At 37.7% G+C, this 13,248-nt stretch overlaps 2 protein-coding genes across 2 annotated transcripts; both read right to left on the bottom strand.

The window, feature by feature from the left end:
* Positions 1-258: 258 nt before the first annotated feature.
* On the bottom strand, positions 259-1,683 carry PpV (Protein phosphatase V). Its single transcript, XM_090171303.1, has one exon. The coding sequence runs from the start codon at positions 1,455-1,457 to the stop codon at positions 546-548; it is 912 nt and encodes a 303-aa protein (XP_090027429.1). The 5' UTR covers positions 1,458-1,683; the 3' UTR covers positions 259-545.
* Positions 1,684-7,339: 5,656 nt separating this feature from the next.
* On the bottom strand, positions 7,340-12,910 carry LOC149947742 (dynein axonemal assembly factor 1-like). The gene is made up of 6 exons (XM_090172891.1): positions 12,598-12,910; positions 10,109-10,275; positions 9,725-9,799; positions 9,574-9,638; positions 9,183-9,268; positions 7,340-8,570 (listed from the first exon to the last, which is right to left on the bottom strand). Exons 1-6 carry the CDS (start codon positions 12,908-12,910, stop codon positions 8,407-8,409), a joined length of 870 nt encoding a protein of 289 aa, XP_090029017.1. The 3' UTR covers positions 7,340-8,406.
* Positions 12,911-13,248: the final 338 nt, after the last annotated feature.

The following is a 13,248-nucleotide window of genomic DNA, read 5'->3' as shown; positions in this document are numbered from 1 at the left end:
TTGAAAGTCCATTAAATACTGCCCCGGAATGTAGATGTTTTTAGCGTTGGGGAAAAAATTATGGATTTCTATCAGTTTTTAGTATCTAGGTAAGCATTTTATTTTAATTCTATTAAGTGTAATAATGCTGAATAGTATGATAAACAAAACTGATTTCACGGGGAACATCTAGGAAGCATATTTTTTATTTGCTTTTGAAGAAAGGCACCTGCCCCTCATATTAAATGCTTTTTGATCATAAGAAATTTAATACTAGAAAACTTTACAATTGTTTTTATTTTTTGAAAATTCCAGAACCATATAATTATGACTTATGAAATCTACACGGATTTTAAATGTAACAATACTAGTAACAACAAAGAAACTAAATAAAATTTGGTAATAAACAGTTATAAGTTGACAAGGTTTAGATAAATAAGGTTAGAGAAAGTCTAATAGGTGTTGCTCAAGTTCTCAGATATAAAGTATATTTCCCTATTACTTGTATCAAAAGTAACAGTTAAAAAAGGAATTTACATTTAATTAGGTTTATCTTCCATTTTATTCTACAGGAAATATGGAGTTGTGTTTGTTGGTGGAATTATTCTTTCCGAATCTGGTACAGCATGAAATAATTTGGCAGAACGGTTCTCTACATCTGAAAATGACAAAACTGCTGCTATATTTCCACATCTGTAGCAATAATTAGGGGCCGACCACACAGTCACTAATTTGTCTTCAAACATGTATTTAAACCCTTCGTGGACCAATTGATGAGCTCTACAAATTAATTTTAGGTTATTAAGATGCATAAACTCTCTTGTAACTCTTGATCCAAAAAGCCAGCCAGCTCCCCTTGGACTTACAGCCCAAGTTTCAACATCCTCTGGATCTGACCAGACTAAATCGCAAAAGGCTCCTTTATGGGGAATTTCTTGGTTTCTCTCAATAACCCTCACTTGATCTAGCATTTTTATTTCTGGTGATAATCCACCATGAACACAGAATACTTGTTCATCAATGATGGCTGCTACAGTTAGTAAATCAAAAACCCTGCAGCAATATCTCCAAGCATTTGCATTTCCATATTTTGTCTGACACTCATCATAAAATCCATATACTTGTGTTATTTGCCGACTTTCGTGGTTTCCTCTAAGAAGTGTGATTCTTTCAGGCCACTTTGCCTTCAATGTCAGTAATCTAGTAAATGTTTCGAGGCTGTAATAGCCACGATCAACAAAATCTCCCAAAAAAATATAGTTAGTGTCTGGTACTTGGCCACCAGTTCTGAAGAGTTCTTCTAAATCATAAAATTGACCGTGAATATCACCACAAACAGTGACTGGAGTGCTAACCGGTTGAATATTTGACTCTTCCAAAAGTAAATCACAAACAATGTCACAAAGTTTCTTCAAATCGTTTTCTGGGAGATAGTTGCAGTCTTTAGCAATTTCAATCCATTTATCTAAATCTGGCATTTTTAACGAAGTGTTCTCTTCAATTTATTTATGATTTTTTTAATATAATAAACAAATAGGCAGAAATGATCAAGGAATCTGCAAATAAAGGGGGCGGTCAACAAGCTAATAAGTTTAATAACTACTAACCATAGATTCCAAGCCAAGGCCCAAAACCCAAGATTTGCTTGAAACCAAAGACCATTAAAGATAAGGATTAATTGTGAATGAAAATACTGTCTGGAACTCTGGATAGTGGAGGTTACTCACTTCAGTAAGCTGCTTGTTATATTGAATTATTAGAAAGAACAAATTAGGGGAGTGAGCAATAACATTTTTGCGAGACGGCAATTTTCAAGAATTTTACCACCAATGCTACCAGATAACATTGATTTATAGTAAAATGTATTAGTGGCCGAAACGAGTTTAGCGAATAGAAATCGGAGAAAAAACTAGAACGATTTTTATTTTATTTCAGTACGCGCAGATTAGAACCGTACCTTTAGCTTTTGTTTTCGTTGGCTGGCGTACGACAGTAACGCCATCTCCACCGCGTTCAACTAAAACTATCCAAAAATACCAAAATAAAATGGTCTCAAGCTCGTCGCTAGATGCGTTTTATTGAAACCCGAAACGCGGATATGATATTTTGAAACGTGGCTCTTTAAAAGTTGGGCAATGGTTCAAAACTGTGCTACTTACTCAGGAGTCAGCCCTGATCTACTCACTAGGCTCCTTTTTTCCTTTTTTTGTGATATATAAAGAAGGCCTGAACATTTAAGAAAATGAACTTCTGGTACGACAAAGATGGCGATGCTTTCGTCATCCGTGAAACAAAAAGCACGGTCAAGAGTCAAGACTACAGCTTCTAATCGGCGCTCTTCCCGCCATTCGAATGAGCGTTCTGGTTATTTATCCGATTTCTATGGTCTAGTGGAGGCACGCTCTTGCAATTCGCAAGTTGGGAGGACTGGTGTGGAGGTAGCATAGAAATCGGATAACAAACTAGAACGCTTAATCAAATGGCTGGCAGACCACCGATTAGATTCTTGGCTAAAACGACAGTAACACCATCTACACCTCGCGCACGAAGCTTATTTTAATTAGTGATCAGATCTACTATGTGAATAACGTAGGCACTGATGCAAATAACCATTTACTGGTTTTGTTGATTCATTTGTGATCTTTTCCGCTTTCTTAAACGGTTTTGGTATAAGTACAAAGCGAGAGAAGACTGCAACTATCCAGAATGTAGATTCATATTTTTCGAAAGGTAAATACAACATTTCTTTGTTATTTTACGAGATGATAGATTATCTTTTGAGTAATTGTTGTAACTTATCTTTATTATTAAAAAAATAGTTTACGGTATTTAGGGCTATCTAATTCTGTCAATCTTGTAAGCTAATGTTATGGAATTATATGTTACCTAGCTAGCTCTTATCCAAAAGTTAAATTTTTCTTCTCTGTTTGTTTGGGAATTTTATCTTGGTCGCATAGGCCTAACTATTTATAATACTTAGTTTATAGTAGGTTTTCAGTTTACCTTTGTTAAAATTGTATGTACTTTTGTTTAGAGAGACTGTCTTTCCTAAAGGATTATATAAGGTATTAATCAAGTATATTCTTGCTGGCCCTGAGGTCTACATTTAGCGTTGAAATAATACACAATGTATATACTAATTTAAAGTATTAAATATAATTTATTATACGTTTGATTCGCTCGCGTGCTACATGTCGAACAGTCTCATCGGTGTCGTGTTTTCTTTTCAAAGCACTGATACTGATCTTGCGAATTTAATCCTTACGGCAGTAAATATGAACTTAAATTGAAGTGACCCATTATTCCGTCTTTCCCATCATTTTATCTCTCGCAACCTTCACAATAGCTTCATTTTCAAGCGATTTATTGCATAAATAACAAGAGTTAGCTGGGTGGTAAATTTTAAACGCGGTTACATGAAGAGCGGCGGGCGCGTTTTAAGTCAACGAAGGCGCCAAATTGTAAGACGCGTTTCAGGTACAACGTTAAAACCGCGAATACGACACAACGATTGCTCGTATGTAAAATGTTCATAGAACATTTTTTTGTAGGAAATAGCTGGGCCCTAATGTTCGTAATTGGGTTTATAGCCGTACATACAATACTAACGTAGATATTCGCGATAAACAATTACTGTGCACCGGTTTCCCTCATAACCATTGCGGGTAAAACAACTATTTCTAACAGTAACCTGTGAAAAGATGTTTTGTTTGAGTAATTACTTCTAAAATATTTAATTAAACATTCTTCTTTTTTTAAAAAAAAACTAGCTTTCTATGATTTGAAAGAAACGCGTTTTATAGTGCGTTCCTAGATATTGGAAATTATGGTAAAAAGAAAACTATTTCTAACACTAACCTGTGAAAAGATGTTTTCTTTTGTGTATTTACTCTTACATGATTTAATTCCGCAATTTTGAGCCATTCTTCAACTTTAATTAAACTCGTACCCTAGATTCGAAATCACTATCTCGCGCGTTGCCGATAGCGTTTACCCACTTCCCGCTGGAAATCAGAAAAAATTCGCTCCATGGTTTGCGCCTTACCGCAACCGATGGAGCCCGATTTTTCTTAGGTCACTTGCCGGAAAAGGGTAAACGCTTCGTAACAAAACCGTCAATGGGAAAGCTCTCAGTATTCTAATCTAGGGTACGAGTTTAAATTATCTTTGGTTCACCAGTGTGGCGCAGATGGCGAAACTTTCGTTGCCAGCCAAGCGAAAAGCATGTGCCAAAGGCAGGGTTTTTTAAAAGTTCTAATCGGACCATGCGACAAAATTTAAAAAAAAACGTTCTAGTTTGTTATCCGATTTCTATGGGAGGTAGTGCATAATTATGAGCAAAGATGTTAGACAGCTTAAGGTTAAAAAAGGGCATGTTTTGCATTGACGTAGTAGTTTACGCCCCGCCATTTCTGGAGCTGCTTACGCAACACGGTGGCAATGAATCCTTAGAAATTCGAAGTGTATGCATGTATGGTTTCCTGATATTACTGAATAATGTTTAAAATAATACAATGTTTGAAAGAAAATTAGAACATGTTTTTTATTATCTCTGAGGCACATTTGTAAGCTACAATTAAAAGGCAACGCAAGTGAGCTTGCAAAAAAAAAGAAAAAGCAGCTTGCTTTTCATCCCCCCCAACCCCTCACTCGCTTGGCAGAGGCTGGCAGAGGCTGGCAGAGTCAACCGTGAATTTCGCACTTTACTGACTTTACACACATTTTTGCCACTGAACTTTGGAGCCCCTTTAAGTTGAGCAAATCAACAAAATATTATCATACAACAACTTCGATGGAAAGCGTTTAATTCCTTATTTATCATACGTTAAAAACATGCAACATCATTTTTACCTCTCCGAGGGGACTTTGTACTCTAGGACCCTTATACAGACCACCGTGTCTGTCTGTCTGTCAGGCCTGCGAACGCGTTCGCATTTTCGGGGCAAAGGGTAATCACTGTGTACGCAGTTTCTTGGCTCACCGTTTTAGCAGTTTAAAGGTTTGGCAAAACCACCGTGTGACGGTAAGAGTTAACGGATAAATTTTCGATTGCGTTGAATTTGGTTGGTTTTTTTTTCGTTATCGCCTACCGTCGCGCCGGTTGTCATGGGTGTGTTTTTTCCAACTCCTTCTTATTGACCTTTGGGATGGACCGAGTGCTGAGTGTTATGGCAACCTCTCAACGTCCAATGGCAGGGTTTCCACCAATTGTTCACGGTATTCGTCTTAGTATCAATTTGCGATCGCATCGGGTGGTTTTCGAACCCGAGACCGCCTGCTTGACAGGCGGACGTTCTACCACAGAACCACCGACACTCATTACGCTTCATCGAAAATTAGACCTTCAGCTTTATCGGAAGCGTATTTAATAGAGTATGAAATTTTGGTTAAATTGATATAGAACAAGATTTCGTGTAAGATTTAAATTATTGCATCGAAGAAATTCTAATTTAGCGATTTCTCTATTGATTAAAAACAAATGCGCCACCCAGGTTTTGAACCCGGGCCGTGCAGTTAGGCAGTTGAGCGATATACCACAGAACCAACGATAACTCCTTAGCTATATTGCAAATAAGACACTCATCGTAAGCATAATAGTTAATACAGTTTACTTTAGCGTCGTTATAACGCGTGGGGAATAAACTTAAACCCCTCCGAGGAGAGGTAATATTACGGGCTTGACTGACTTGTTAAGGTCATTATTATAGAAACTACGAGAATGGACGGGCCAATCAAGGACAGTAGATACAGGGACGAGAAAGCAGGGGATAAAAATTCGATTTTAAACGTCTTCATATTCACGGGGAGTTAGATGTAAACAAACCGCGGCCATTGTTAAGACGTGGTTCACCATGGACAGTATTATTGTAGTTAGGTTTTACCATTTTGATGTTAAATTAAAAATAAAACTACGAGCGTAAATAAAAAAATGCCCATTTGTTTTGAACACTTAAGCCTGTCAAGAACCGCTAAAATTAGGTGACCGCCATTTTTTTTGTTTACAACTAAATCTCCTTGCGTTTAGGTCGTTTCAGGTGATATATTCCAACAGAGGCCGCCAATACACTTTATCGTCCCTGTATCTACTGTCCTTGGGCCAATAATATTTTTTTACTTTGAAAAATAGGATATCTAAATTGGCTTTTTTAACTATTCACCTTGAATTATGGTTTATGGCGGACGCCGCACAGTGGCGTAGCAGAGAACTCAAAGGCCTCCCCGCCAAAATCTCTATGGGGTCCCCTTTTAAATTTTTTTATTGTGAGCGGGGCTCTCTGAAGCTCGCCCCCCCCCACGCCACGTGCTCTGCGGACCATCAGCTACGCCACTGACGCCGCAGTGGAAACAGAAAATGCCCATTCGCCGACGAGCTATTTCTGGCCGTTTTTCGCTCTTTTGAAAAGTCACAGCTTGAACCATGGACGCTTGAACGTTACAATTACGGATGTTACAAATAAAACATGTAATTAGAAAAAAAAGGGTTTTATTATAAGCTTCTTGTCATAACAAATAACCGAATGCGGTGCTGAAAAGTACAGGTGCCTTTTATTGAGAGAATTAGCTTTATTGAATAGACCCGAACAGAGGTATATCTCCAGCAAATAAGGGACGGTATAGTCAAGGTTAACCGCGCGTTTTCCAATGGCAACGCATAGCGCGCGCCCTCTGGAGTTAGACGTTCGAATTATATCTACTCAGGTGTCACGTGTCCATTGAAGTCGTCTGCATAGCAAGCAAGATATGTCGTGAGGATTAAGTTAATAACAGTTTTAGAATAATGCCTTCCATAAGGTGCTCGTATGGTTCGTGTAAAAATGATAAGAGATCTTCTTCTATGCCTTACATGAAAAACGTTTCGTTTATTAAGATTCCCAACCCAATATATCATTACATAACGTTTTAAGCCGCCATAAAAATAACAAAGCAAAGCAATATTATGTATATTCTAATCATTTTGTGGATAGAAAGGGCCCAACTGAACAACATCCAAATCCAATTTAAAACATTAAAATTGTAAATATATGAAAATTTTTACACACACTTTTACTAGTTTTTGAATTTTATTAGCATGTATATATGGGTCCAAAAATTTTATGGTACTCGACAGGGTAGTACATTTGTATCCCAAAGTTCTATTTTCACACTGTAATTGAATATATTTAGAATCATTGCAACAGGCAAAATTACCGGTCCCTGCAAAAGACCTACACGTAAAACTAATTTAAGTCAAGGCTTAAGAAAACCAAGAGAAATACGTCTAAACTGATCTAATACGGTTTAATATTTATTAGAGCTATTTAAAAATACATTAATAAACTTTTACACACTTCAAAATTATTTATTTCTTCTACAAACTCCAGGGTGGCCAACAGCGACTCACGACGACGCACTATAAAACGCCGCGAATTATTCAAAAATTTCAAACGTGGTTTTGTTTGCGTAGATAAAATTCCAAAAACCACCACGGCGGCGCTAGCGTCAAGCGTTACTCTAATCTTTCCGACTTCCCTATTAAGATTACCGTCCCTTATTTGCTCGTCTGAGGCCAACTACTCATTTCACCAACTCATAAAAAAAATAGTTGGCGAAATGAACGGTTGGAGATATGAACAGTTGGGGAAATGAACCCCACCCAGCCATCTATAGTTGGATTTGTAGTCTATTATGAGACTCGCTCTCAGTAGATATTTCAATAGGGCTAAGGGCTGACACACTTTTGGGTCTCATGACGCTTTTGTTATGAGGTATAGCGGCCTTATTTACCCACTTTCATATCCCGCAAAATGAATTTTAAGATCACCAATTGGCCGATTTTAAAATAAAAGGGCAGGGCCGTCCGTAGGGGGGGGGGGGGGCGAGCTGGGCCATAAGTATGTATATACCGAAGGGCCGCTACACTGAGTTTCGCCCAGTGGCTCTAAGCACGGCCCTGTTAAATGACCACACCGGAGTTTGAATTTAATTAATCTGTTTTACGCTGTAGTTTCCAGAATAGGTCGTATTTGCTAAATTCGAGCCGAATTTTTAATAATAATACGAATAATAATAATAATCAGCTAGGCTAATACCCAAGGAACCACCTTAGGCCCGTGTAGACCTGTTAAAGTTCAACAAAAATGGTTTGGGGAAAACTACGTGGCAGAATCTGCTCTAGCTGCAGCGGGACGCTGGCAAAAGGGGCAAACTGTGGCACGATATAGTTAAAAAAAAAGTCCATCTGCCACACAACGCCAGCTTCTGTGTCACGGTGCATTTCGAGCAGATTTGGCCACGTAGTTTTCCCCAAATTACTTTTGTTTCTCCTTAAATTTCGCGTGTCAAAATACTGCTACATGTTAGGTGAATAAGCCTTCGCCCACACGTGTAGAGGTAATATCCCTCATTGTTGCGTAGCGACTCCTTTTATTTAAATCCTTTACGGGTTCTTCATTGCTTCACTCCAAATTGAAATTCATGGTTTTTAGTGTCAGGACCCCCATTGAAATCATCCGAAAATTCCGAATAAGTGGATAATTCATCAATTCCACTGTCATCTAAAACATCACGGTTCTCCATCAAAGCGACGTTTTTTCCCCGGATATTTTTCAAATCTATTATAATAAATTATATTACATTATAATAAATTATATAACATTGTCATAAATTATATCACATTATAATAAATTATATAACATTGTCATAAATTATATTACATTACCATAAATAATATCACATTATAATAAATTATATTACATTACATTATATAAAACACACGAGTTAATAATTACGCGTTATTTAGTGACTACGTTTTTATCTCATCAGAGACAGACAGTAAATATCCCATAGAATTAGGAGCTTGGATTACGGATTCAATAATATATTTATTTAAAGGGCAACGCAAGTGAACTGGCAAAATGTGTGTAAAGTCACTAAAGTGCGAAACTCACGGTTGACTCTGCCCACCTCTGCCAAGCGAGTGAGGGGTTGGGGGGATGAAAAGCAAGCTGCTTTTTCTTTTTTTGCAAGCTCACTTGCGTTGCCCTTTAAACTTAGGGATATTGACTATGTTGAGACGTCTTTTAGTGTTACTCCCAATCCCTTACGAAAAAAAATCTAATTGTCCCGACATTTCATCGGATCCCGGCAACTGACGTCTTCTTAAAAGTCTGCTTTTTATCTCGTCCCCTTAGTGTTGTATACTAATCTCACGACTTCGGACTTACTTTCAACTCCTTGTCTGATATTTTCCATCTCCATATTGTGCCATTTCTCTCGTTCCTCTCTTTCGCCGACAGATCCTCTACGAACCCTACGATCATTTATTAAGACATAAGTGGCCTTAGTTCTAAAGTGTTATAGTACCAGTGGCGGATACATATGACCCCCCCCCCCTTTGACACGGGCGGCCCAGCACTAAGCGCGGTTCACGGCAAGGGGAGGGCGCGCCCCCGCCATGTGACTTGATGATTTTTTATTACACCCATAGCTCAAGATGTCTTTTATCGCCCCCCCCCCTTGAGTTTTTTCTGTATCCGCCACTGTAAAGTACACGGGACAAATAAATTTGTAATTTAAAGGGAGTATAAATTTTTTTATTAATAATTGAAGGCTTACCAAGCATACGCACAAGCCCTCTCTTTTCTGAAAACTGGTCTGTCGTCCAAGTATTGTAGGTTCACCTGCGTACAGTCAGTTGTTAAAACAGACAAATTAAGACGAATGCGCCACTGAACATCATAATAGAACGACAATTTCGCGAGCTTACTATGGAAGTGACGCATGTTTTTCTGTAGTTCTGAATTTTCTTGATGACTGGATTTCCAATGAGGTTTAGCACCCTCTGCATGAAAAAATTAATTACTTTTAAACGCTCCTTCCATAAGTACTACACGTTTCCTTTCACTCGACTATATAGACCAGGGGTGCCCAAATGAATGCTCTTTACTAAATATTGACCTTGAAAATGGCGACTTTCAAAACTTGAAATTTGTGCACCCCTGCCATGGATTACACTTCAATCTTAGCTTCGTCCATGTGGTAGCACGCGACTGAAAGGAACTTGAGAAAGATTTTGGAAAAAATAATCGCTATATCCATGAGGGAATATTATATTATTTTCAGACGTCGAAGTGAGAATGGTATAACCTACCAGCGAAAGCAAATCCGAAAAAATATCCAACACGTTGGGATCATCGATGAAATTATGTGAAACGTCCAATACGGACAACGCGGGACATTCTTTCAAATGTTCGAGGTCGCTTTCCATTGTCAGACGATTATGACTCATGTTTAGGGTGGTCAAATGAGTCAAATGACCTACAAAAGAATTTTTTAATTGTAGTTTTAAATATTATAATATAAAAAAGGAGAGAGAAAATCGTCGATTCCAAATTTTCTTATCCTCAGAATCTGGTACTAAAAGAGCCAATCTAATAGCATATGCCACAAAAACATTTTCTTTATGATGTAATTTACGTCACTTCAACCTCCGTGACGAATAACGCGTCATCAGCTTTACTGATTTGAAACGGAAGATAGTGAAGCGGATTTTGAATTCCTCGCGCGTGTCTGGCTTTGCCAGTCTTAAAGTTTACCACGTTATTTCATTTCCATGGTAATCTTTTCAATGGCCCAAGGATTATAATAATTTATGTATTTTTGTATGTTCCGTGCATAGCCGTCTGTAATATAGGCCATAAAATAGAGATATTCGAGAGGGCGGCATTACGATTTTTTGAAACCCAACAGATGGCGGTAATATGGGGAAAATTATACTCTTTCATATCCTTATTTGTGAGAGCTGCCATTTTATTACAGGTCTGATTTCAAATAGCGCATGCAAGGCCGCTTCACGCGGTCAAGTGCACGCGACGTCTCGAGCTGATGAGCAGGCGCCCTTGCCTGTACTATTTTAAATTAGACCTGTAATGAAATGGCCGACTTCGTAAAAGAGTGTATAAGAAGCGGGAATTGACGGATTTTGAAATGACGTTTTAGCGCGCGACACTACAGGTACATGCCTTGGGCACACAGCCTTCTTTGCGTGCTTTTTTGACCATAACATGTAGAGGTATTTTCACGCGCAAAATGAATTTTAAAAGCCGTCAATTTTCAAAGTTAACATTTTGTTTCACCCTAAGCCTTAAAATATCAATGTAATTATGAAAATATAACCAAGTACTTTATCATTTAAAACATTTTTGATTGTGAAAATATCACAAAATACTTTATTAAACAAGTTAATAGAGTGAGTATTATCACAATAGATCACAGCGCATGTTTGTACAAAATTTTAACTAGGAAATGCTTACTACAAATACGCTGAGGTTCGTCTAAGTTCAAGGTAAGTCACGTAAGTGGTTTATTTTCATTGTCATTAGGAATCTTCTCTAAAATTGTCCGTTCCCATTTCCGTCGAAGTTTTCCATTTTGAGGAAATTGTGAAAACTAACTTTAGTTAAAGCAGCGTCAGTTTTGCTTTTTAGTTGACAAGCAATTTTTGATCAAACAATAATTAACCATGGTGGAACTAAATAAAAGCAGACAATTATTTCATGTCAATTGCATTACACGCGTAACGTTATCATAGAAAGTAAACACATAAGCCTTAGCTTTATGAATTAAAACGTTTGAAAAATCACACGCGCCACCAGACTTGGAAATAGTTATATTTTTTACGGGGGCCCGCAGGCCCCCGACCCCCCTTAAGTTTATTTTTATTGAGAGCCACTGGCCCAAGCGGGGGGGGGATTAGGGGAAATAATTTAAAATTAGGTAGGAAAAATTGGTTACGTTACTTACATAACATTTATTAACTTTAAAACAAGCAAGTATATTATAATATCACACATAATAATTTGTAACGCTAGATCCCGCTGTCGTATAGGGTACAAATCATGTTCCAGAAATTTCCGTAAAATGTTTAATAAATATTTTTTAATTAAATTGAGAGCCCCGGTGGCCCGCAACCCCCGTTCGAATGATTTATTTTAAGAGCCCACTTATTTTTATTAAGAGCCATTGGCCCCAAGACTCCCGCTAATTCCAAGTCTGCGCGCCACCGTTTAAATGCAGCTGCTGCTGCAGTTGACTAGCAAGATGACGTCACGCGGATGGTTTTTTCTCCATATTACCGTTATCTGGCGGTTATCAAATGCGGAAGCTAAGAGCCAGATTTGGAAAAACAATTAATGTTCATAATATGGCCTGTATTACAGACGGCTATGTTCCGTGTGAAACAAGGTCTCATTGAAATTTTTTCTATGGAAATGTTGTACAGAGGCCTACTTATGAATAATTATGTTACATATGCTAATAGGGGTCGAAGAAGAAACTTTCGCCGCTAGTGGTGTCACCGAGCTAGAGGTCCCCTAAAATTAATGCCGGATTATTCCATTGCTAGTCTGGACAACAAGGATTTATTACATTGATAGTCTCGACAACATTGGTGTAGCATAACGAATTGTGTTTTTTAAAGGAAAAGTGAGCTCAGTCGCGCTACTAGCGGTGAACGTTTCTTCATTGTTGAACAAAGTTTACTGAGTATTGAAAAAACTGTCTAAGTGACGGGTGATATGACGATTTCAAAATAGAGGTTACGCTTTTAATCAAAGCGCCAGAATAGGAAAAAACACTCACTTATATTTTCAATTTTCGATATAAAGTTGTGACTTAGATTTAAAGTATCCAAATCCTTTACGTCACCTAAATTTTCAATTTTTTGTATCTTATTCTGGTGTAAATACAAACTTCGAAGGTTTGTGAGGGCGTCTAAATTCTCGATGACGCCGATCGCGTTGTTTTCCAGCCATAGACTCTTCAAATTAACGTACTCTTCCAAATTTTCAATTTTGGCGAATCCTTTGAAATGTAAATAGAGGGTTTCGTTCAAGTACGGTGTGTCGTACAATTTTGATTCCTTGCATATTTTTCTTAGAAGCGCTTTAGTCATCCGGAAAGACAACCTTAGAATATATATATATATAAATACATGTATACGGAGAGTTTGTTTTATTAATATTTGCTTCGTATAGTTAGTGTCATGAATTTATTCATGTAAAATGAATAAATAATGAAATCAAAAACCAATTGATGGAGCTATACGAGTAACGTCGGAGAGCTCGAATCTCCATGGCGTAAAACGCTCTTCGAGATTTCCCGCGCAAATACTACGAATTAGCCATGGCTTTTAATATAAATTAAACAGGTTGCATTTGCTCAAAGAACATCAACTAAAAATTGTATCGCGTTGTTTATAAGTTATAACGTACTTAAGTTGTTCTTCGGACA

The sequence above is a fragment of the Leiobunum rupestre genome, chromosome 4 (genome assembly GCF_980474605.1).
Source record: "Leiobunum rupestre chromosome 4, qqLeiRupe1.1.hap1, whole genome shotgun sequence".
In the NCBI taxonomy this organism is placed as follows: Eukaryota; Metazoa; Arthropoda; class Arachnida; order Opiliones; family Sclerosomatidae; genus Leiobunum; species Leiobunum rupestre.
The sequence above is the reverse complement of the archived record's forward strand: the minus strand, read 5'-3'. Positions and strand labels throughout refer to the sequence as shown.